General features: G+C 36.0%; 1 protein-coding gene across 1 annotated transcript; it reads right to left on the reverse strand.

Moving 5' to 3' along the window:
- Positions 1-24011: 24011 nt before the first annotated feature.
- LOC133334125 (homeobox protein Hmx-like) lies at positions 24012-25505 on the reverse strand. The gene has a single exon (XM_061542422.1). It carries the CDS (start codon positions 25503-25505, stop codon positions 24012-24014), a length of 1494 nt encoding a protein of 497 aa, XP_061398406.1.
- Between the last annotated feature and the right edge of the window lie 1063 nt (positions 25506-26568).

A 26568-nucleotide genomic window follows, 5' to 3' on the forward strand; every position in this document is an offset into this window, starting at 1 on the left:
ATAGAAGACCAGTAAGTCTTTTTATAAAAGACCAGTAGGACTTATTAGAGAAGACCAGTGGGTCTTCTTATAGAAGAAAAGTAGGTATTCTTTTAGAGGACCAGAAGGTTTTCTTTTAGGGGACCATTACGTCTTCTTTTAGAATACAAGTAGGTCTTCGTATAGATGAACAGTAGGACTTCTTATAGAAGACCAGTAGGCTATCTTATAGAAAACCAGTAGCACTTATTAGAGAAGACCAGTAGGTCTTCTTATAGAAGACGAGTAGGTCTACTTATAGAAGACCAGTAGTTGAAGATAAGTGATGAATGAGTCCAGTAAGTCTTCTTTTAGAAAACCAGTAGATGTTCTTATATAATATTAGTAGATCTTCTCATAGAAGACCAGTAGTCCTTTTTATAGGAGCCCATTATGTCTTTTTATAGAAGATCAGTAGGTCCAATAGTTGTTCTTTCAGAAGACCAGTAGGTGTTCTTATAGAAGACCAGTAGATCTTCATATGACATACCAGTTGGTCATCTTATTTAACACAATTTGGTCTTCTTATAAAATAACTACTTATATTGTATATGAAAACATACAGATATTATCATAAAGAATACGGGCAGGATGAAGTCCGGATGAAGGTCTTCTTATAAAAAAACAGAATAGAGTTTCTAATAGAAGACCAGAAGAAAGTCTTCTTAGAGAAAACTATAAGAATACCTTCTTATAGGAGGCAAGAAAAAGGTTTATATGAATATTGTTATCCTACAGGACCAACTGTTAGTTCGTGTCCCCTTAAATTCCCACATATCATGGTGTAATTCATTTCACCGAAAAATAAAAAAAAATATAGCTCTCACTTTAGTTGACATATGAATGTCGTGGTTAACTTTGGTAATATATCATTATGTACGAATGTTCTTTACGCTCACTTGAATGCATCATAGAAGCGACTAAAGAGGTCTCATAACTAACTAAAGGACAACAACACCAACAACAACTATTACAATAGTAATAACTACAAAAACAATGGTATGAACATAAACGTTACATCACTACCATTGTCGTCATCAGAACGATGATGACGAGGACGAGGTCTCTGACGATTTTCATAGTCATTCCATCACTCGCATGTTCATAAATTTCATTTGGCGTAGTCGTGTGTCACCGAAATATGGAGGGCTAGTATCCAGACCTCTGGAGAACTTTTACTACACAGTCTGGCGGTGTGTTGTGTTCATACATTCATACAAGTATTCATAGCGTTTCATGAACAATGTTTACACTAATGTAACCGAAAATGTTACAGATACATGCCACAAAATAAATTGTATTAATTTAATTATATAGTTGGCGTAGTTTTTTGTTGTTGCTGCTATCTAGTAACACAATGTCGAAAAAGAAACAAAACAAAAAACAAACTATTTTTAAATGAAATGTAATCTATCCTTTTTTTGGCTGGGATTTTAATTTACGCTGTAGTTTAAAATTATTATTCATCATAATAAATTATACGAAATTGCATTTGTTTTATAATGTAATTTATAACTTGTTTTCATGGGAGCTTTGTAATTTGTAACTTTAAACTGAAATTGATAAACAAGGAAATAAAATAAATTGGGAAATATCATATTTAGTTGGCTGCCACCAAAAATGGGTGATGAGTTCTGATTGAAGAGTAAAGGAGTATTCCGTTTACAATACCTCTAAATATGCACCTGAGACCAAATAAAGTATATTTATTATTGATCCAAATAAAATTCTATGTCGATTTAATCATGTCCGTCGGTGGTACAGGGTATTATGTCTTTGTGCATATTTTTGTAACAGGCAGACGGATAGAAGATAGACTCATGATTCGTTTAGCCCAAGGACGAATCTTATTGAAATTGAAAAACTAAATTGGTCCAGATTTAGATATAGCTCCCATAAATAGGTTTATTCTGTTCGAAAATAGTTTACACAATTCACATTATTTGTCTAGTTGAGCCGAAATTGTACACATCGTACTGAATTAAGTACATAAAGTAAAGTTTTGTATAAATCGATTCAGAGTTAGGTATAACTCCCATATATATATTTTACTCCGATTTTATGTAAATGGTGCACCAAACTTCTAATATATGTTCGATTAAGACCAAATTTTGCATAGCGTACTGAATTAACGCTGTAATAACAAGTAGTACATTTTGTTGAAATCGGTTCAGACTTAGATATGTCTTCCATATATATGTTTGTTGGATTTTCTGTAAATGGTGCATTAAGCTCACATAGTTGGTCAGATTCGGACCAAATTTGGAGTACCGTACTGTATTGGGTTTTAAGTGACAGGCGGTATTGAATTCAGTTCAGAATGATGGGTGTTAAGGTATGTTAAAATCGATTGAGATATAACCCCTGTATATATTCTTGTCCGCTTTTATGTGAATGGTGAACCGAAGGATTTTTCCATATACACGAAAAAGATAATTTTGTTTCATTTCATACAAATGGTACGCCAATGAACCCAAGTCTGTCCGATCCACATAGTTAATTTAAATCGGTTCAAATATCTATGTAGATCACATATTTAATTTCGTCCGATTCCATTTTTTTATCGGCAAGATATTGTGCATATGATAAGCTTTTGTATGTACCCAAAGTGATGAAGGTTTTCTCATAGTCGGCTCTGTCCGACTTTTGAACTTTCCTTACTGGTTAATAATAGGATTTATAATATTTTTAAACGAAATCGCTCTCGATTTACTGTTGATTGCAATTCAGACACTCAAATCCGGCTTGTATACCCTACACAGGGTATCATATCTTGACTAGCTGAGTCGATGTTGAGCGTCTGATAGTATGCTAAGTCTGAAAAGTGAGTTTTTCAGTAGAAGCTTTCAATGGAAGTTTCTTTAATCGTACGTGCCATGCTAAGTACATTTTTGCTTATAACTTTGGTCTGGATTGGCCGATGATTACCAAAATTTCAGTGAATTTAAATTAAGGACCGTAGTATCTAAAAACGTAAATAACTTTAAAACCTGCAATGTCGACTTAGCTTACTATGGTTCGGAGGCGTCGATGTGTGTCCGTTCGTAAGTCTGTCCATTATCATTTGTAAACACGCTACAGGTCACAGTTGGAATCGGTTCTGGCTATAAAAGGCCCTTGTTGTTTTTGGCCGATTAATAATTAGGGGATGAAATAGATCAAAAACTTAATTTTTGTCTGTTTTCTTGTCCTCCAGAGGTCATAATTATGATCCGAACATCATGAAATTTGACACAGAGAAAGGGATTTGACCAGAGAACAAGCTTTGCTCTTTTCATGATAATCGGTCAATATCTAGCTGGTCAAATGGACCCAATTTTTTGTTTGAAAAATTACAAAGTTTGCATTTTATGACCAAATAATTTACTCCTGAAGGACATAGACCGAAGATGATTACAGTATATCCCAGAGGGGTGGTTGACCTATAGATTGATGCAAATTGTATTATGGGTGTTATGAATAAATATTTACAGGATCTACCTTTTCGGATATTGTTTAGTATTGCTATTACCACACTACGAGTAGAGAGCGGAAGAGTCCCGCTAATCACTATGAAATTTTACATGAAGTTCCAGTTATTGTCAAAGACGACGACTATAGTTTTCGATGATGATCATATGATATTTCGGGAACTAAGTCCACTAGAGGTCGCAATTATAAGCAGAACATAAAAAATGTGAAGCCGAACTCACCAACTATTTCGAATGACTGTCATGATAAGTATTTAGCGCGTCAAAAAATCAAAACTTGTTTGTGTAAATAATAAAGTTCTCATGCTATAGAGAAATTTTTAGTACGGGAAAAGGGGATTCGGATAAATATGCAAATATTCGGTTAGAGAAAAAGAAATCCATTATTTTTATATGAACTTTAAGACTTTTTAAAATGCTTCGGAATGTCCAAATATGCACCATTTTTTTGTATGGGAAAATCTAAATGAATGAATGATTGGATCTATAAGAACTAAGGGACTGGGACTAGAGCTAAGGAACTAATGGATGAACAAAATGAACATAGGAACTGGACTTATAACCGAACGTTCCTTTTGCAGAATATTTAGTGTGAACTACAGACGTAATCGCATATAACGACGGAAAAGGGCCAGTGATATTGGTCGCTTTCGCAATTCTCATCGTGATTCTGATTCTGTATGAATGATTTGCGTAGTTGCTACAAATTATTATGCTAAATATAAATTAATATGCTAAATATCGATTAGAAACTAATAAATATTTAACAAAGAAATTTCAAACTAGATATCGTGAAATTTTTGTTTTATTTTAATTATTCACATTTAGTGTGTTTGCGATGATCTACCGACATACATATCTAATATGTGTATGACGATGAGATGCTATAATTTATATCGGAGGAAGATCTAACTAACTAGAACTAGTTTTTATGTTAATCTTGCAGTGACATATAAATTCAATCAATAAAGGCAACACGCTGAGATTTGCTTGTTCAAAAAAAAAGTGTGAAATTATGCTAATAAAATAAATGACTACTTAATGGATTCCACTGTATTGGAGTGTGTTTGAGTATATCGGCCAGACTTTGTTAGATTTGAACCAGTTTCAATCGAAACCCCTCTTTTAGGTTATTCTCTGATTTGTGTTATAAAAATCTATCGTCTAGTGTTTTGCTTGACTAGTTTCGAATTGGTTTTCGACAGCTAAAGATGACGAGTTTTATGTTGGCAGTGTTATTTGGATTATTAGTTGTTGGCGCAATTGGCATGGGTGTTACAACTTATTATCGGAGGCAAGGTGAACTAAGTTTGGAAGAACTATTACGATATTCAAACTGTGGATGAAATCGGCTACTCCGGCCAGATTGATGTACAGACATTCGTAAATTAACTTAAAATTATCTAAATCGGATTTGGTTCAAAGAAACATGGGTTATAAGCCAATACTTCGATTAGGCACATTTTTGTTATATCAAAGTGTATATAACTTTATCCTCATTTTTTTTACGTTTTAACCGAAAAATCAATCAAATTTTTGAATTTTTTTATCAAATGGTTACAATTTTTTTTTTGCGAACCCTCATTACGTTTTAACCGAGTTTTCTATTGAAATAGAAATTATCATATCCTTCACCACACTGTGGTACACTATGGTATTATGTATTTGTGCATATGTTGGTATCAAGCAAAAGGAAACGGTATGGACCCATGGTTTGAGAATATGCATAGAATCACTTTCTGCGTCGATTTATGCATGTCGGTCCGGCTGTACATGTTAAATTGTAAACAAAGTGCAGGTCGCATTTATGATCGGATTTGGAGGTAATTTGGCACAAAAAATTAATTGTTTTGCCCAATGAACAACCCTATTGAAATTGGGAAAAATCGGTTTTGATTTAGATATAGCTCCCATACATATTTTCGTCCGATTTTATGTAAATGGTGTACCAAAATCCCTATATACTTTCGATTTGCCCGAAATTTGGCAGAGCGTACTCAATTAAGCCTAGAATGATGTGTGTTAAATTTCCTGAAAATCGGTTCAGATTTAGATATAGCTCCCATATATATTTTCGCCTGATTTAATGTAAATGGTGTACGAAAGTCCCTATATATCTTCCGATTTGCACGAAATTTGGCTTAGCTTACTGAATTGAGTCTCGAATGATGTGTGCTTAGTTTCGTAAAAATAGTTTCAGATTTGGATAAAGCTACAAAAGACATTTTCGTCCGTTTTTATATAAATGGTGAACCCAAGTCCCTATATATCTTTCGATTTACACGAAATTTAGCATATCGTTCTTAATTGAGTCTAGGATGATGTCTGCTAAGTTTTTTTGAAAATCGGTTCTGATTTAGATATAGCTCCCATATATATTATCGTCCGATTTAATGTAAATGGAGTACCAAATACCCTATTTATCTTTCATTTTGTACGAAATTTGGCATAGCGTCCTGAAAAGAGTCTAGAATGATTTCTGATTAGCTTCGTAAAAATCGGTTCCGATTTAGATATAGCTCCCATATATATTTTTATGTAAATTCTACACTAAAGACCCAACGTTTTTACGATTTACACACAATTTTGTGCAATGTACTGATGTTAGCATAAATAAAGTTTCGTTGAAATCGGTTCAGATCTAGATATAGCTCGTTGGATTTTAGGTAAATGGTGCACCGATTGACACGAAATTTTGCACACCGTATCGAATTGAGACAGATGCAGATACAGCATTCATATATATTTCAAATGGGTGGCTGATTGAGATTCAATTTTGAAGTTTGCTCTAAATCGATTTGCGCAAAATTTGTCCCAATGTAGGCAAAATACTCTAACCTTGCCCAAATGGAATGAAATTTAGCATAGGTTCAAGAAAGGTTAAAGATCACATATTCATGTTCGTTCAATTTCATGTCAATGTACTTTCGAAGAGGCGACGTCTGTTATGAGACATAAGTAGAATGTACCCAAAGTGGTGGGTATTATATTGACGGCCCAGTCCAACTTAACTACTTTCCTTACTGGTTCAATATAGTATAATGCTTTGAAATAGGCCAAATACAAATGTCACGTTTAATTTGTCGTATATTGAAATTCCTATCACAGTTTTCCAACATGAGTGTCTATAATTTGGAACATATATTTTCTTTCATTTTTTATATCCTACACAACTATGTTGTCAGGGTATTATAGCTTTGTGCAGCCCCAAGAGTTTGTAACGCCGCGAAATATTGGTCCTAGACCTACCATTAAGTATACCGATCGTCATATCTCGACTAGTTGAGTCGATCTATACATGTGTGTCCGTCCGTCTGTCCATTATAATTTGTAAACACGATACAGGCCACAGTTATGGACCAATCTTCACGAAATTTTGCATGTAGGATGGGTTCTGGCCAATGAAGACCCTTATTGTTTTTGGTAAAGATCGGTTAATATCTAGGGGATGAAATGGACCAAATACTTAATTTTTATCGGGTTTTCTGGTCGCTCTAGAGGCCGCAATTATGACCCAAACATCGCGAATTTTTACATAGAGAAGGGGATAGGGCCAAAGAATAAGCATGCCTGTTTTGATAAGGATCGGTCAATATTTAGCGGGTCAAATGGACCCTGACTTTTGTGTGAAAAATGACAAAATTTGTATTCTATAGCGTATATATTTACCCCTGAAGGACATAGAGCCGAGAATTTGATAGTATATCCAAGAGGAGTGGTTGGCCTTTAAATTGATGCCAAATATATTGTCGTATGTACTCGGATGTGGGAGTTACACTTAAATATTTACAGGTGTTTACGTATTCAGATATTATTTAATAACTTAATACCACACTAGGGGACGGAAATATAGCGCGGATCGCTTTTAAATGTTCCATCAGGTTCCAGTTATGGTCAAGGACATCGCCTATAATTTTCGGCTATGATCAGATATTAGTTTTGGGATGAAGTGGACCGAAAACTATTTTTTTTCGATACGATCTATAAGCCACAATTGAATGCCGAACATCACTACACAAGGGAGTCTGGACAAGTAATTAGAAGGGCTGTGATGGGTATTAGTAATATTTGCTGACCTCTGGTCGCCAAGAGGGTGCAAATATCGCGAAATATAGCCCAGACTCGGAATATAGAACTACAGAAAGTTATATTTTCGTCGAAGTTGTGTAGGGTATCATATGGTCGGCCCGTCCGACTTCTTCTTCTGAGAAACCTTTTATTTGTGCGACTAGTGTCTGGTGTATCTCTCTCATGTGGTTCTGGCTAGATGCTTCCTCGAGTGTTGTTGCCAGATTTTCTAAGAATTTACTTTTATAATTTCTTGAAGTTTTCTTTGCTCATTTAGCTAGTCGTTGATACAATCAATAGTTTCGTTGGCAAATAACTTGTAACTAATATTACTTCGCCTAATATTCGCTATACATTGAGCAAACTTCGCATGTAAATACCATTTACATTTTTCATTCCATAGCGAAACACTTTAACATGCTAATTTTAATGCAGCTAACTCGAATATCATCCACACACATCCCATGCTAATTTTTAATTTGATAACCTCCAAAATAATTCAATTTCATTCCCAATTAAGGACATTTATATGGTTAACATACTTCGCTGTATTTTTTATTGTGTCAAAAACAAACTCAAGGTTAAACAAATTATGTACTTATAATGCTGAAAACATTTTTTGCAAATTGTTTTATTCTAGCCACATAGCAAGTCTATGCTCTGGCAGTTTTTCCATGTGGCATTACCGCATACACACGCCAATCAGATTAAATTCAAATGCATTAGAATGTAGATAGAATGAACCTTGAATGAAATTGTTCCAAACAAAAAAAAAAAAAAAAAAAAAAAAAAAAAAAAAAAAAACAAAAAAAAAATAATAATCGACTATATGAGTAACTTCGTGCTTAACACAGGGAATCCACACATATCTAGAAAATATATTCGCAAATTTAAAAGGCGAACACACAAACAAATATATTATCTAATAGAAACACAAATTGGTAAGACAGGAAAATGTTGCGCATATTCCATTTTCCACCATTGGCAATAATACAATTTCCCCATAATTCTATTGGCTTTAATTGGAGTTTGTTATTCTTTTTAAATATTGAATTCAATTATTTGCTAATTTTCAATACGTGGTTGATGAAATTTCAGTGGTTCTTGTGAGAATTAGAAATTGTCAAACATTTTCACGCAATTATTAGCAAAATGTCTTTAGAATATATAAAATAATTGAATTTTAAGAAATTTTTTTGGGGGTTAAATAAAAGAAATTTTAGGGTTTGAATAACTGCGAGCCATGATAATAGATGTAACACCTTAAATTTTCATCGATTTGATCCAAACATTACACACAGTAATATGTTCAGTCTCCGTATCAAGTTTGTATATAAGGAATATCGATGCACTCCCCGAAAATATGAAAAATAATTTTATAATATCAAGCGAAAGGAATATCCGATTTTAACTAAACATTTATCCTTGAACATAGAACATTATATACATGTAGAATTTCCTTGATCAAATTGCAACAAACTGTACAATTTGGGCATCATAAATGTGTTGAATAGAATATCGGATTTAATCCAAATTTTGCACATATTTTTACTAAAACCACGTGTGGTTAGTAGTTTGAAAATTCCGAATTTATCCAAACATTGTAATATTAGTTTAGGGAAATACTGGTAGATTTCTCGTAAAATATCGATCAAACAATTTCAGATATATGCTCGTTGGAATGGTGACATTTCGCAGTAAAAAAATATTTGCTCAAATCGGACATTCCGAAGCATGTTAAATAAAGTCCTGTAATTCATATAAAATAATGGATTTCTTTTCCCCCAACCTAATATTTGTACGAAATCGATATAAAGTCCGACTATGCGCATTGTACAGGTCTCGCATATCTTTGATCGCGGGCAATGTTGACATTTGTGCAGTCATTCACCGTTCATAGAAATCAGTGTTGGGGGGTTATTTGGGTTACCATTTGTATTTTGTTTTTGCAAAATAGTCAGTTTGTTGTTTTTATATTTTTGCAAAAACGTTCATAAAAATCTTCAGTGCAAAACAAACGACTATTAAAACAATGATCTGCCCATGATTAAGAACTAAATGAACAGATTTTACACAACATATTCCAGGTTCCAAACATCGGATAAACGCAAGAAAAACTAGAACCTCTCACACCTCTCAGATAAGTGTCGGAAGAGAACCGTCATGTCATCTATCCAGCCGCCAGTTTACCATTGCTGAAGGCTGCTTTCAGTTGATTACAAGTGCTCCTCAAATCCTGCACAAAAAAGTTTGGTGATTTAGTCGACCAACCCCTTGCAGCCATTTCAATGAGAAAATGCGACTAAAACCATAGAAATATTCCGAGTTTTAACGACGTCCCCAAAAGCACTTATTAGTGGGAGTATTCTTATATGAGGGTACAAAGTGGACCGATATATTCCAATGCTATGCTACCCTATACCACTTTTTCTATATCGAAGAGATTTATCCAAACAGACCTCGCATTTTTGAAGGACCATTGACATGAAATTGGACTAAATTAAAAATGTGATATGTGTTTATATGTGAACAGACTTAAACCTGCGATTAATAACCGGGTACATTTTTACCTTTTTTTACCCACGGTATGAAAGGTATATAAAGTTTGTTGTCAGTTTATACCTCATCGAAATAATCGTTTCCGATTTATAAAGTATATATTCCCAATCAGTGTAAAATTCAATGACGATGTCTGTCTGTTGCAATCATTTTAGACTCTAATCGGAATAAATACAGTTGTCTTCTGTCTGCAGAAGAAGATCAGCTACAATGGGCATGCCCCCCATATACTGTAGACCCATTTCGATACGTTTTGTATAATGTTGTGTCAATCGGACACAATTTAACTTGTTGGTGCACCATTTACTTAAGATTGGGATTTACTTAAGATTGAGGGGACCCCCTCATTCTCGGGGTCAAAACATTTTTTGATTTAATTAGAATCTGCACTAATTCAAGAATGCCCCTTCAAAATTTCAAGTAAAAATCTCAAGAATAGCCGATTTATTACGTCAGCATCAAGTGACGGCCAAAGGGCTTCTCAAACTTTAAACGCGTTTTTCTCTTTTGCGAATGGCGGGCACGAGAACTCAAAAACTAATGACCCAATCGGTACCAAATTTTTACACGTTTCTCTGTGAGTGTATAGCTATCGTATGAACTATATAGTCTATACTTGTGCAAAATTTTGTTCCAATCGGATTAAGTTTGACTTTTTGGTGCAAAATTTACTATTAATCGGACAAACATATATATGGAAGCTATATCCAAATCTGAACCGATTTCAATAAACCTTGGCATACGTTAGACAATCTTAACGTTGTGCAAAGGAACGACATACATAAATCATATCATATCATATATCATGGTCTATATCGTTTCTTTTTGCCTGTTACAAACAAATGCACCAAGACACTTTACCACAGTGTGTTGAAGGGAATAAATACCCATGCCCCATTATAAATATTGCGGAGTGAGCGGAATTGTATAGTCTGACGGGACCGACCATATGATATCCTAACTCTAACATTAACTTTTGGCGGATCTATATTGCGAGGCTGGGTAACATTTCTCTATATTTGCACTCTCTTGGCTGCTCTGTGGCATATTTTTCGATTCTGATAACTATTGACCGATTAACATAAAAAGATACATGCCTGTACCATGATCAGATGCCTTTCTCTGTGTAACATTTCGTGATGTTCGGTTCATAACTGTGGCCTCTAGAGTGACCAGAAAAAAGACAAAAAATTGTTGGTCCATTTCATACCTTAAATATTAACCGATATATACCAATAACAATAGACGTATTTTTTGTCCAGAATCCTACATGCAACATTTCGTGACGAAAGGTCCAGACAGACGGAAAAACGGATATACATCTATAAATTGACTCAGCTAGTCGAGATATGACGATCGATATGCTAAAATATTTCGCGGCGTTACAAACCCTTGGGGCACAGCTATAGTACCCTTACAACTTAGTAGTACAGGGTATAAACAATCGAATTGAAGAATATATAGGATATTGATGTGTGTACACGGATGTGTGAGTTATACTATAATACTTACAAGAGTCTATATATTCTCATATGACAATACTAGAGCGCAAAAATTACACTTTTTCTTTGACTTTTCACTCTATAGACCACACATATAATTTGAACATAACAAATTTGCGATTTCTTACTGTTTTTTGTTTTCTAAATTTTATTACCAAAAACAGTAATTGTTTAATGTGAATCCTTTGTTCTTCATTTACATTCCCTATTTGAAAGCAAAGCTTTATATACGCTCAACATTAACATGTGACATACATCAATTTTCATTTGCCGCACACAAAAAATGTATTTTGTCATTTAGTGAAATATTTAGGGCAAACTAGAGACTACAGTTGCTGGCTCCAGAGGATAATTTGTTAAATTTGTTTTTATCATTACACATGTCAACATGTGGTCTAATCTAAAATATGTGTATCTTGGTTAGCTTTTGACAGAATGTGGAATGTGGAGTGAGGCGAACAATTATTGTTTTAACCCACAAATATATAAAACATTATTTTTTTTACAAAACTTACAACTTCTGTAATAGTATAACGAGAGATATGTTACTATACCGGTAATTATAATAATTAATTTCTGTTCCTTTATGAAGTTTTTGGTGCTCTGCAACTAACTTATGATATGTATAATTCATACAAAATCATTTACCTAGTAGTATATTGTCTGTTCTGAAATTCTCTTTGTTCTCTATGAAATCATGTCGCGAACATGCCTTTTCGGCCTGAAGGGTTAAATAATGTAAATTTGCCACACGAAAAAAATAAAAAGACAAGTTTTTATTCATGCGGGGAAAAACTTTAATTTTGCGTGTGTTTCTTTTTTTCAGTTGTTTCTATAAATACGAATTTTTAATTAAGATAAGTGTAAGGGATTAACATTTTAATAAGTTACATTTACATACACGGAAAATCTGCGTACCAAAGGTAGGAATTAAAGGAATTCGGTATTCTTCAGGATATGAAATATTAAGATATAAGGTATTTTGGTTAATAGATCTTTAATTTTAACAATGACTATCTGCCATAAAGGAGCGGATTTTTCAAAAGGCGAAAAAAAATTAATAGATTTTTTTAAACAACTAACTAGCCCATAAAGCGTACATTTTTGAAATATATTTTGTTTAAACGGCATTCTGGCCCATAAGGCGTGGATTTTTTTAAACCCCCTGCTCCGATTAACTCAACATTAAAATTCTCATATTTATTTTCAACAGTTATTTCAAATAACTACACATATTTTTGTTAAAAGTTAACATTACACTGAGCATTTATGTAATAATATTAAGTTGACGTGTAATGAATTGGCGTGAGTGACAGCAGCTCCTACAACAATACCGACAACAACACAAAGCTATGAATATTTCACATACGTCGTGGACAACCCATGTGCGTGTGGTTGCCATTTCTTACTTTTACGTACCCCAAAACAATAACGAACGCAATGAAAACTTTTACACGGAAACGAAATAATTTGTGGGTACTCTCTGACAGAAAAAGGATTCGAAAGGAGCACCAACTGTGAGAGGGAATGATTGCCGCAAGTGACAACTCTCAGAAAAATATGTGTGAATATTTTTAAGATTTTTTCGAATAATATTAATCGACATTGATAGCTTATAGAAGTAAAGGCCATAAAGTTAAAAATACCTAAAATAGGTCCCATCATCAAAACCGATTTTTATACACTTCACCACACTGTGGTACAGGGTATTATGTATTTGTGCATATGTTTGTAACAGGCAAAAGGAATCGGTTTAGATTTATATATAGCTCCCATATATAGTTTCGTCCGATTTTATGTAAAGTATGCACCAAACTCCCAATATTTGTCCGATTGGGACAAAATTTAGCACAGCGCACTGAATCGGGTCCATACTTATGTATGTGAAATTTTGTTGGAATCGGTTCAGATATAGATATAGCTCCCATATATAGTTTCGTCCGACTTTATGTGAATGATCCACCAAACTTCCAATATTTGTCCGGTTGGGACAACATTTTGTACAGAGTACTGAACTAGGTCCAGACTGATGTCTGTTAAGTTTTGTTAAAATCGGTTCAGATTTAGATATAGCACCCATATATAGTTTCGTCCGATTTTTTGTGAATGATACACCAAACTCCCAATATTTGTCCGATTGAGACACAATTTTGCACAGAGTACTGAATTAGGTCCAGACTGATGTCTTCGAAGTTTTGTTAAAATCGGTTCAGCTGTAGATATAGCTCCCACATATAGTTTCGTCCCATTGTTTGTGAATGATACACCAAACTCCCATTATTTGTCCGATTGGGACAAAATTTGGCACAGAGCACTGAATTAGGTTTAGACTGATATCTGCAAAATTTTGTTAAAATCGGTTCAGATTTTGATAAAGCTCCCATATATAGTTTCGTCGGATTTTTTGTGAATGATACACCAAACTCCCAACTTTTGTCCGATTGGGACAACATTTGGCACAGAGAACTGATTTAGGTCCGGACTGAAATCTGCGAAGTTTTGTTGAAATCGGTTCAGATTTAGATATAGCTCCCATATATAGTTTCGTCCGATTGTATGTAAATGATGCACCAAACTCCTAATACTTGTCCGATTGGTACAAAATTTGGCACAGAGTACTGAATTAGGTCCAGACTGATGTCTACGAAGTTTTGTTAAAATCCGTTCAGGTTTAGATATAGATCCGATATATAGTTTCGTCCGTTTTTTTGTGAATAATACACCAAACTCCCAATATTTGTCCGATTGAGCAATATTTTGCATAGCCAATGCAATTGAGGAAAAAAAGATGGGTGATAAGGTTTCTTGAAATCGGTTCAGATTTTTATATAGGTCTTATATTTAGCCCGAAGAGCCTATGTTTGTTGGATTTACACGAAATTTGGCTGAGGGTATTATATTGAATATAGAGTAATAACAAAAAAACAAATGGTGTATGCAACGGACTCGCTTTCATACAAATGGTCACCAAAGAATCCAAGTCTGCCCATTTGACATTTAATTGGTCATTGATTTCAGAATGGTATGTGTATGAGTATTTTTAATTGGTTCGAATGTCTATCTAAATAGCACATTTACTTTCGCCTGATTCCATCCTAATGGTCCTCCAAAGATTCTATGTCTGTCCTATCTACAGGATTTTGTAGATATTCACATCTCTTGTATGCACCCAAGCTGGTGAGGGTATCATGTAGTCGGCACCGTCCGACTTTTGAACATTCCTTACTGGTTTTTTGAATAATTTTTTTCTCATCTCTATATAGGGCGTGGATTATGTTTAGTAATTTTTTTCTCGTCTCTATATAGGCGTTAATTTTTTTTTAATATTTTTTTTCTCGTCTATGTATGTATTAATAACTTTTTTTCGTCTCTATACAAGCGCTAGATATTTTCCGACACCCCAACATTTTTTCGTGACTGTAATCAGGGTAGCAAATAATAGTTGTAAAATGTTAACAAGTGTTCAACTTAACGCAGTGCGTTAATTTGCAGAAGGTGTAACAGGGGACACACGCTGTGAATTCAAGTCCCTGTGCGTACTCTCGACTCAGCAACAACAACAATACTAACAATGCCAACCAGTTTTACTTACTGTGCCATTCTTGGCACAGTCAATGGAAAAGTGGTGTCGTGGTTTCTCGTTTAACATGGGTGGGTTTCATCAGTTTGACTGGTTCACTGTGATGGTGTTGATGGTTAACCCATCATATGTTTCATTTACTTACCTGTGACCAACTCCAACTCTAACTGGTTAAAATATATTCTGTGTAAATTTATGGGGTTTTGCACAGTAAAAAGTGTTGTTGTTGCTCTTCTAACACCCGACCAATGGGGTTCCATTCTAGTTCTCGTGGCGAGGCAATGCAAAGAATATGGGACGGGAGGAAACCGGTGCTGTTGTGTTCATGGGTTTGCCTAATTAAATATGCGTGTTGAGGCCACCCAACGCTTATGACGGCGTTTGTGTGGGGGACTCATAGTCGTGTGAAGCCTAACACAAAAAGTTAACTAGCAAAGTTCTAATGTGGTCAGTGAATAAAGTTTTCGTGCATTCACAAGAAGTACCCTTGAATTTGTGAAGGATGAAAGAAGCGGCAAGTGGCTGTACAATAAACGATAAGAGTAACAACTAATTGTAACTTTATACCCCCTTGTCCCCCTGAGACCGAATGTATAAAATGTTGATTTGTTAGTTTCCTGTCCAAGTATTATTTGTGCAATCGTCGTAAGTTTTGCCCATTTGTTTTGAATTTTCATTTTCGATTAACATGGCACAGGTCTGTGCTGCGAGTTCGTTTCACGTCAATTGTGAAATCGTGGAAAACCAATTGCTGTTCTTCTTCGTCTTCCTAATGGTACTTTTTACAACCACATTAAACATGCAATCATATCGCGGTTTTACTGATTGTTAGTTATGACTACACAATTACAAGAAACAAGATGTTAACGATTGATTAATACCCTACGCACTATACAAAAAATAATGGACAAGATGGCCAGTTTAAAACAGGCACATTGAGTCGTAATGACTAACAGTATAATACCATACAGGCGGTGTCTAATGAATTTGTCATTTCCTTTGCGAATCCTAGAAATATTAGACCTTATATATGTTATACTATGAAAAAGCAACGACAAAGAAAACCAAACCCCCCAATGTTGCCGTCCCCGCAAAAGTACCTCGATCTGCGCAGTTTTCGCTTTGGCGGATGCACTCAAGAAGTAGAAAGCCGATATTATTGCCTTATGATGGTACTGGCGGACTGGCGTAAGTAAATCAGATCATTACGTTATGTATTATAGCTGCCATGAAAGGAGACATGAATTTGGCGGCGGATTTATGGTTAATAGTAGATGAGCTATAATTCGTATAAAAGCAAAGTTCTTCTACATCAGTCTCATTTGCGCCCATGCTACGACCGAAGATAAAGATGAACAGACCAAAGACATATTTTACGAGCGCCTAGAAACAGCATTAAAATTCTGCTATGAGATTTTAAAGAAAAAATCGGAACGGAAAATATCTTTGGCCCCACTGTCGGAAAATTCATCCTCCATGAAGAAACATCAGACAACGGCATGAGGTTGATTGACTTCGCTGCAGCAAAAAACATGGTAGTTAACAGCACCAGATTCAAGCATCTCGATATACACAAGGCCACTTGGATTTCTCCCGATCGAACAACGAGAAATCAAATCGATCATGTTGTAATAGACGGAAGGCATTCATCCAGTGTTTTAGACGTCCGATCGATCCGAGTAGCGAATATCGATTCGGACCATTACCTTGTAGCAGCCAAGGTATGCACCTGACTTAATGTAGCAGCAAAGGTGCGATCTAATGCAACACAGAAATTTGACGTCGAAAAGCTGCAAACACAAGAGGTAGCAGAGGTATACTCCTCTCAACTTACCCACCAGCTTGACAAAATCACTGCTTTTCCCGATAATAGTATAGAAGCACAACGGGAAAGAATTTCCCAATCCCTACGAACTGCATCAGAAGCAAAACTTGGGTACCAAAAACAACCTTTAAAAACCCTGCAGACAGGAGCAACACTTAATGAGAAGGAGAATTATCGGGGAGGACGAGAGAGTAGAAACGTATTTTCAGAAAAAAGAAGAAAGAACAAGGAAAACGTGAGATTTAGCAAATCGAGATGTACAGGAGTCAGGATGAAGTCAGAAAATTTTACCAACGGGTAAAACACCAAACCGAAGACGATTAATGCCAAGTATAGAGGAATTAGTCTCATTTCCATCGAATATAAAGTGCTATCCAGCGTACTGTGTGAATGACTGAACCCAATGGTCAATGACATGGCAAATCTACCATTGACCAGATTTTCAATCTGCGCCAAATCCTGGAAAAAAACCCACGAAAACACATTTTACCTATTCGTTGACTATAAAGACGCATTCGACAGCCCTATACGTTAAGATGTGTAATTCGGCTTTGCAGGATAACTTTAACTGGCACAAGATCAGCAGTTAAAATTGGAAAGGACCTCACGGAGCCCTTTAATACCGAACGAGTATTCAGACAAGGTAAAGTTTGTCGTATGACCTTTTAAACATCCTGCTGAAAAAGGTCATACGAGAGGCAAAAGTGAACCGAAATGGCACTCTGTACACCAATTAATACAGGTTACACGCCTACGCCGATGACATCGACGTAATGGGTCGAACATTGAGAGCGGTAACAGCCACCTTTTAACAAATTCAGAAGAAGTCTGCCAAAGTGGGTCTGGCAGTAAACGGGGAAAAGACCAAGCTGATGGTATCAACGCGCAAGACGTCCAGTAGACTCGGACCAACTGCGGATCCTGAAAACTACAGCTTCGAGGTAGTCAAAGATTTTGTATACCTCGGCACCGCCATAAACAAAAGAAATGATATCAGTTTTGAGATTCGGAGAAGGATAGTGTTGGCCAAAAGATGCTACTATGGTCTGAGCAAACAACTCAAAAGCAAGCCCACCTCCCGCCAGACCAAACTCACACTCTACACTGATACTACCGTGCTGTTATATGGACCTGAAGCAAGGGTACTTACGCAAGCAGATGAGGCAGAGAGAAAAATTCTCCGAAAGATCTATGGGCCGATCTGCGTTGACGGTGAATATGACTGTCGAATGAACCATGAGTTGTACCAGCTTTTCTCGGACATCGGCATTGTTAGACTATTGAATTGCAGGGACTACGTTGGGTAGGTCATGTTGTGAGAATGGATAAAGATGCCCCAGCTCGGAAGGCATATAAAAGCAACCTAGCTGATGGTTTACACAGAAGGAGAAGTCCACGAATAAGATGGAAAGATCAAGTGGAAGACAGCATTGCCGAATATGGTATTTCAAATTGAAAAAACTGCGCAAAAGTCCGACGCGCCTGGAAATTGGCTTGGCTTATGGAACGAAAGTTCTGTCACAAGCCAGCTAAGTAAGTAAGTGTGTATGCTCTTAAACCAAAATTATTGTACTGAAATATTGACCTACCCAACGTAGTTTTTCTCTCAAACACTTCAAGAGCGGTCTCATCTGCCTGTGCAAGTACGGGTAGTATCAGCGTCTTGTAGAGAATTGGACTTGTTTCTGAATTGCTTACTTAGACCATAGTAGCACTTTTGGCCAACACTATCCTTCTCCGAATCTCAAAACTGATACAATTTCTTTTGTTTATGGCGGTACCGAGGTATACAAAATCTTTGACTACCTTAATGCTATGGTTTTCAGGATCCGCTGTTGGTCCGAGTCTACTGGACGTCTTGCGCGTTGATACCATCAGCTTGATTTTCTCGCCATTTTCTGGCAGACCCACATTGGCAGACTCCTTCTCAATATGTTTCAAGGTGGATGTTGCCGCTCTCAATGTTCGACCCATTATATCGATGTCATCGGCATAGTGCCATTTCTGTTCACCTTTGTCTATGACCGTTTAGAGCTTGATGTTAAAAATATCACACGTCAAACTGTCACCTTGGCTGGATCCTTGTGCCAGTTATGGATATCATGCATAGCCGTATTTATTTTGCAGGATTGTCGAACGCAATCATGGCTGTAAATACCTCTGAGTGGATAAGGCTGTCGAATGCGACGAATATGTGGAATGTCTCGATGTGAAAATGTGGTCAATGGTGGATTTGTCATACCTAAAGCCACATTAGTATGGAACCACCAATAATGTCAATGACCATTGGCTTCAGTCATTCACACAGTACGCTGGATAGCACTTTATATGCGATGCGAAGGAGATTTATTCCTCTATAGTTGACAAATATCGTCTTGTCTCCTATTTGGATGCTGAGGTTGCAATCGCCAAATTGTACTTATCAACTGGTGCTTGCTCCTGACCAGCATCTGACCACCGGTCTTGAATAGTTCGGCTGCTTCTTTATTAGTTCTTCAGCCGATTAATTGCTACTCTGACCTAATCTTGGCTAGGTGATATACAATCTATATCGTCATCTCTTATTGGTTCTGGGGTATCTTCTTCGCCGCCACTATTTGATACAAAAAGCTTGCCAAAATGTTCCTTCCAGATCTTAATTTCCAAATTTCAGTTTTCCAGCTCCATCGGTTCACCCAAATCGAAATTGCACCAAACAACAGTACCATTTAGTACTTTTTCGTACACATTTCCAAAACTACCTACATATCGCTATCCTACACTCCGATGATTAATTCCAAATTTCAGGATTTAGTACAGTTTAGTGCACGCTTTCAAAATCACATCCTTATATCGACCCAACTTCTTACCCTTAATTAAATTTAATTCGACAGAAAGGTAGATAGATTGAGTTCTAAAAATATTAATTATCGAAAAATTTTATTTAAATAGTAATATTTTAATTTTAATTCTGGTAAAATTTCCATTAAAAACTGACTTCAGATATCCAGTGGGTGAAGGATCCAATATTATACCTTATTATTTAACCTCGCTCACTAGCGATCAAAATTTGAATTTATTAGTTATTTTTTCGGTATTCAGTAGTAAGTATTTGGGATCCAAAATTCGCTGTGGCTAAAGGTATAAATGACCGAAATTTCATACTTTTATTTCATACAATCAGTTTTCAGAATTCATAATTTTCGAGTTTCCTCTTGCCACATTGCTAAAGCCTCCGATATAATCGGATTTTAAAAGGAAGGAGGATTTAATTGTAAAAGATTTAACCTTGAATCCTATACCTTGAGGTACAATGTTATTACGATATTTTTTATACCTCGCCTACTAACTATGAATAGTTAAAGAATTCTAGAAGAACAGAGTATACAATTTAGATCGCACTTTCATTACATTCCTTGTGCGTGTCTTCTGAATATTCTCACTCACTTCAATCCAACCAACCATTTCAACCAACCGACATTCAACAGTTCAGTTCAACATTGTACGCTGTAGATGACTAATTAGGCGGTCTTGTTTAACAATTCTATGCTCAATGGTTAACATTTGTTAGAATTCCAACAACGACATGGACTCAAAACACTCCCCCGCCCACACAAAGGTAGATATCCTGATAGTTTTGTGGGTTAGTGGCGTCAAATAAATTCCACTAAAATGTTCATTCGTTCGCTAGGTCGTTTGTTCGTTAGTTACGTTTTAATCATTTGACAACATGTAAAATGTCATGTTCTTGTTAATTCGTTTAGCCTTTTAAGATAACACAGGACTATGGCATAGGAATGAATGGAAGGAAACCGAATGGAGGAGTTAAGCTGAATACTAGGTATTTTGATACTAAATAGTGTTTGTCCGAATTCGCCACTCGCAAAGAAATGAAATTTCCTTTTGCTTTCTCACATATCCGTGTGCCATTAGATGGGTGTGTCTCTACATTTGATTTTTATAATTTCTTATTTCCGTCGTTGCTGTTGTTGTTTTTAATTGTGGTTTACGTTTTCCTGCTGGCCATTGTTGTGGTTGATTTTTATGTCTTCCAACGTCACCACAAGCAATACACCAACACGTTGTACGTAGTACTCATCATCATGTTCACTTTGGAATGTTGGTGTCGGTTTTATGACTACTTTTTTCTGGTACCTTTTTATGACACTCCCCGCCCGTTTTGTTATTCGAGTGTTAGTCGGCTCTATAATTTTGACATTTATTTTTTTTCTTTTCTTTTTTGCCACAATTATAACTTACGATATGATTCTATTTTACTGCTTCTGCTGTTGGGTGCTGTCATTCCTCTTTTTCCTTGGTTTATTCATTTGTTGATTTGTTGGTAATTAAATGTTTTATTTGAAACGCAAACCGGAGTGTTGCCGCTGATAATAATAATAGCAACAACCCGGTTGAGAAGGAGAAGTATGAATTTTATGTCTTCATTAGGACTGCATAAAAATTAGTGTTCTTCTTTATAATTCGTATTTGTAGTTTTATTTGAAATATTAGCCTTAATATAGGTAAATTAATGTATAGTTTTTGATATCGTTAGGGGGTTAATTTAGGGCGTCATTGGTCCGTTTTTATTATCAATCGTTATTGTAGGAATGTGGTGTGGTAAATGATTTTGAGTTCGAAAAAAGTTTATTATTAGGAATTTAATGATGCCAAAATAATTTGACATGCTAATTACACGAAGGACGAAATATAGAGATTTGAATTCTCTCATCCAGGAAAAATCTATATTAATAAGAGAGTAAAGGGATTTACTTAATTGCTGACTGACTTAACGATTCATCAACGCCCAGACGAAACGGCTGAAGCTAGAATTTTGAAAAGGGCTACTACATATGGTACCAATTGTATTTGCGAACCGGTGGAGCTAGAACTCTTAAATTTGGAGGATGATACATGTACTAAAGCGTTTTTTTTTCAAAATTCGAAAAGTACAAAAATGTACTAAATTTGGTAAATTGGTAGCATATGAACTATAGCGATAGAGCTAACAACTTGAAATTTGAAAAGCGTATCAAGGTCGAAAATATGGTGCTATATATAGTTGTTGGAAGGTTTTTACTCATGTGTACGAAAAGTACTAAATCGTACTATAATTGTATTTGGGTGAACCGATAGAGCTGTAACACTGAAATTTAAAAATTAGATTACTGTTGGAGTCTAGGTATGTAGTTTTGGAAATGTGTACTTATGGCTACTAAATTTGAATTTTGGGTTAACCGATAGAAATGGAGTATGTAGGTATATAAGAAAATTGGAAATTTGTACTAATGTGTACTAAATCGTACAATATTTGAATTTGTGTCAACCGATAGAGCTCGAATCTTGAAATTCGGAGTTAGGAACACTGTTGTGGCATAGAATTGGGTTATGCTGGAAGTTCAATTTAATTTAAATTTTGGGTGAACCGATAGTGTTGGATTCCCGATTTGGAGTTCGTACTAATGTGGACTAAATGGTACTATATTTGATACAAATTGGACTTTGGTAAACCGATAGAGGTGGAATCCTTATATTTGGATGTAGTTTATGAAATTTACACTTATGGATAGTAAATTGTACTAAATTTGATACAATTTGAATTTTGGGTGAACCAATAGAGATGGAATCCTGAAATTTGGTGTTAGCATCGTTGCCGGGGGTGTAGGATTGGGTTATGTAGGTAGTTTCGAAAACTTATGTGTACTAAATTTAGAAGTGTTGAGATATGGAGGTAGAACAAATGAATGATGATATTATATGCTAGTATTTATGTATATTAACAGCACTACATACATACTTAACAATAAGGCGGACCGTTGACCACAAACTAAGTAAAAAAAGGAAATCTTCACCTAATTCAAGAGAATGTGCATAGAACCACTTTCTGAGTCGATTTATGCATGCCCGTCCGTCTGTTGATGTTAAATTGTGAACAAAGTACAGGCCGCATTTATGATCCGAATTGGATGAAATTTGGCACAGGTATCTTATTAGGCCCAAGGACGAACCCTACACAAATTGGTGAAAATTAGTTCAGTGTTAGATACAGCTCCCATATATATTTTCGTCAAATTTAATGTAAATTGCTCACCTAAGTCCCTATATATTTTTCGATTTTCACATAATTTGGCATAGCGTAATGAATATGGTCTAGAACGATATGTGTTAAATTTCGTGAAAATCGGTTCAGATTTATATATAGATACGAATTTTCGTCCGATTTTAGGTAAATGATGCACCAAAGTCCCTGAAAATCATTCGATTTGCACGAATTTTGACATAGCGTACTAAATTAAGTCTAGAACAATGTGTGCAAATTTTCGTGAAAATCGGTTAAGATTTCGATATAGCTATGGTGCACTAAAGTCCTTATACATCTTTTGATTTATGCAAATCGTTTCAGACTCAGATATAACTTTTTAACAAAACTTTACATGCATCAATCTGTGCAAAATTGCAATATGTTAGTTTGTTCGAAGTGACGTCACAATCGGAGAATCGTTGGTTATTTGGTATTTGGAAATCAAATCGGAAAAAAATATATGTGAGATATATCTAAATCAGAACCGAGCAATTCTATACTCAGTTGGTATGCTATGCCAAATTTCGTCTCAATTGCAGAAATTTTGAGTATTTGGGGCGCCATAAAAATATAATTGAATTCGACAGAAATTAAATCACGACATTCTTGGCTCTAAATTGATACATTGTGCAAAATTTCGTTTATTATACTGAAATCGGTCGAAAATATGTATGGAAGCTTGGAGTTATATATCTTATACGTGTCTTTAACACAATTCCCACAAATCAAATATGTTATTTTATATATTTTTTGATTTTATTGTAAAAAAATAAACAAAAATCTTAAATCTAAAAATCTACCTTAACAACAAAACAGTGATGACTTAAAAACTACTAACAATGAACAAATAAAAATCTTACTCATATTGGCTGCATTTAACATAATACTGAAAACCACCTACTCACACTACTCGCCGCTCTGGCTGATCTTACCACCATCCTTTGACTTTATGCAATACCGTTTTGAAAACGGGCACTTTCACGGGAAATGGGCGGGCAACTTTAATGGGCACATATTTGATCACCTCATACGGTACAGGCTTTTCAACTGGAACCGGCACATGCTTCTCCACCGGATAGGGTACAACACGTTCGACGGGTATTTTCAAGTCTTTCTCAACCGGAATCTGTACGTTTTGTGTGATGGGCACGTGAATGGGTACAGGTTTTTTAATCGGAATAATGACGGCATGCGACACGGGTATTTGCACCGGCTCGTGGACGGGCACATGCAATTTCTTCACAACCGGATACGGAACATAGTTGATGACATCGGGTTGCTTCTCTTCGTGATGTTCGCCAGCACCGCTGGGTGGAGTCGGTGGCAAATAATTGCTGTGATCGTGGGCCTGCTGTATGTCCTCGCCATACGATGAGCTACTCTCGGCTGCCTGTTCGACACTGTTGTAATTGTAGTCATCGGCCTGGTGCTGGCGGTGATAGTGCTGCTGGTATTGTTGTGGTTGGTGTAGCTGTTGTTGTTGCTGGGCATAATGCGGAGTTTCGTAGTGCGGTTGATAGGTTTGGTGAGTTTGTTGCGTGAGTTCATTGTAACCGGATGCAGAATCGTAATGATGCAGAAAATTGCCTTCAGAGATTTTGTCCTCATTACTGCTACTGATGGAGCTATCCAGGCTAATGCCACCCTCAATGCCGCCACCACCACTACCACCTTTAGCCCCTGCGTACGGATGATAACTATTGTAAGGTGTTGACGCAACTGTCGAAGCTGAAAATGATGTTGAAAGTTTACCAAAGTTCCATGATGGCCGGAAACCATTACTTCCGCCATTATTTGCGCTGACTGACGTGGCTCCCAGACCTGCATTGTGCGTTCCGGCTGCCTGTAAATTATAAATAGCTGAGTGTAAAGCTGCATTGCCACCCAAACCATATTGATGTTGTTGCAGTTGATGACTAGGGCCACTCGTTGCTGCATACTCATGTTCCTGCTGGTCTTCATAGATGGGCTTCGCCTCCGTGTATGCTGATGGTTGTTGTGTTTTAATGTGGGCTGCTGCTGTTGTATCATAACCATAACCAACACCGCCACCAATTCCCGAACTGCTTCTAATGTGTTGTAAAGCCGATAAACTTGAAAGACTATTTAGAGTGGATGCCAATCCCGAACTGCCACCAGCTGCGGATGCAGCCAACGAAGAGTAACTTCTTTTTATGGAGTTGCTACCATCATCCGTTGACTGTTGAGCTGTATCGGAATCTGAATGTATCTGATGTTGGTGCTGGAGCTGCTGGTGCTGTTCTTGCTGTTGTCCATGATGTTGCTGACCTTGTGCAATGTGACGTGCCAATCGCTTAATCGACCCAGCCGCTATTGACGCTTTATTTATGTGGCGCTTTTGATGGTTCACATCCATTTCCGTTTGTTTTAATGACGTTGCAGCTGTAACCTCAGCCGCCATTGCTTGCGATGTTGTTCTTGTTGTGTATAATGATGATTCAAAGACAATTAACACCGTTGCCAGGATAAGCAACGTTTGCTGTCAGTTTTCATTTTGTGTTCAGGATGGAAAATTTTTGTTGTAACAGATGGGAAAAAGTACCAGAGTAGGGAGAAAGAAAAAAGGAAAATCTTTGTTAGAAGCTTTACTTTAAATTCTATGCTTATAATTTTTATGTACAAAATATACATTTATTTTATTTGAAGCAAAAAAAAATCTGTAAACTCTTTTTAATATCTTCAGGAAATTTGTTAAATTTTTGGAAACCGAGAATATAGACCCCAATGTAAGACCTCCGATCTAAAAAAATCGATATATAGGGAGTATTAAACATACATATGTGAACCAATACACACAATGTTCCCCAATGATATCATGGAACCTACTGGAGGCCAGAAATACTAAATTGCATCAACTTTTTATGGCAATTTTTATCAACATTTATCACCATAGGACCGGATCAAAATATATTAGGATATCAAAAAGAGGAACTTTTCAAAAGGTTCAAACCACACTGCAGGCAACTTTTAATGGGGATTTTCAAAAAAAAATCGTTTAAAGTTTGAGAATCACTCTTCCCGTCATTTTATCCTGACACAATAAATCGGCTATATCTTCAAGAGTTCTTGAGATTTTCACTTGAAATTTTGTAGGGACATTCTTGAATGTGTGTTGATTCGAATTAAATCATAAAACTAAATTAAATTTTTTGACACCGAGAATAAGGGGGTCCCCTTAAATTTTAAAACCACATATCATGATTCTGGCTGGTCGGGTTGAAATGCGTCTAAAATCCTCAAAATATTGAAATTTATAGGACAACGTTGTACGAGGCCATACTTAAAGGGAGGTCATTATATGGGATTACCTCTGGTATGAAATGGCAAGAAGCGAAGGAATCATTATATGAGTAACGATACCTAAAAACGGTGGAATCATTATATGAGAGAGATACCTTAAAACGGGCCTATATAGCTCATTTTCGATACCTTCCCTCAAGATAAACATTAAGGCTACCGAAAAT

The sequence above is a fragment of the Musca vetustissima genome, unplaced genomic scaffold (genome assembly GCF_032173495.1).
Source record: "Musca vetustissima isolate MV318-11 ecotype Yass unplaced genomic scaffold, APGP_CSIRO_Mvet_v1 utg177106, whole genome shotgun sequence".
In the NCBI taxonomy this organism is placed as follows: domain Eukaryota; kingdom Metazoa; phylum Arthropoda; class Insecta; order Diptera; family Muscidae; genus Musca; species Musca vetustissima.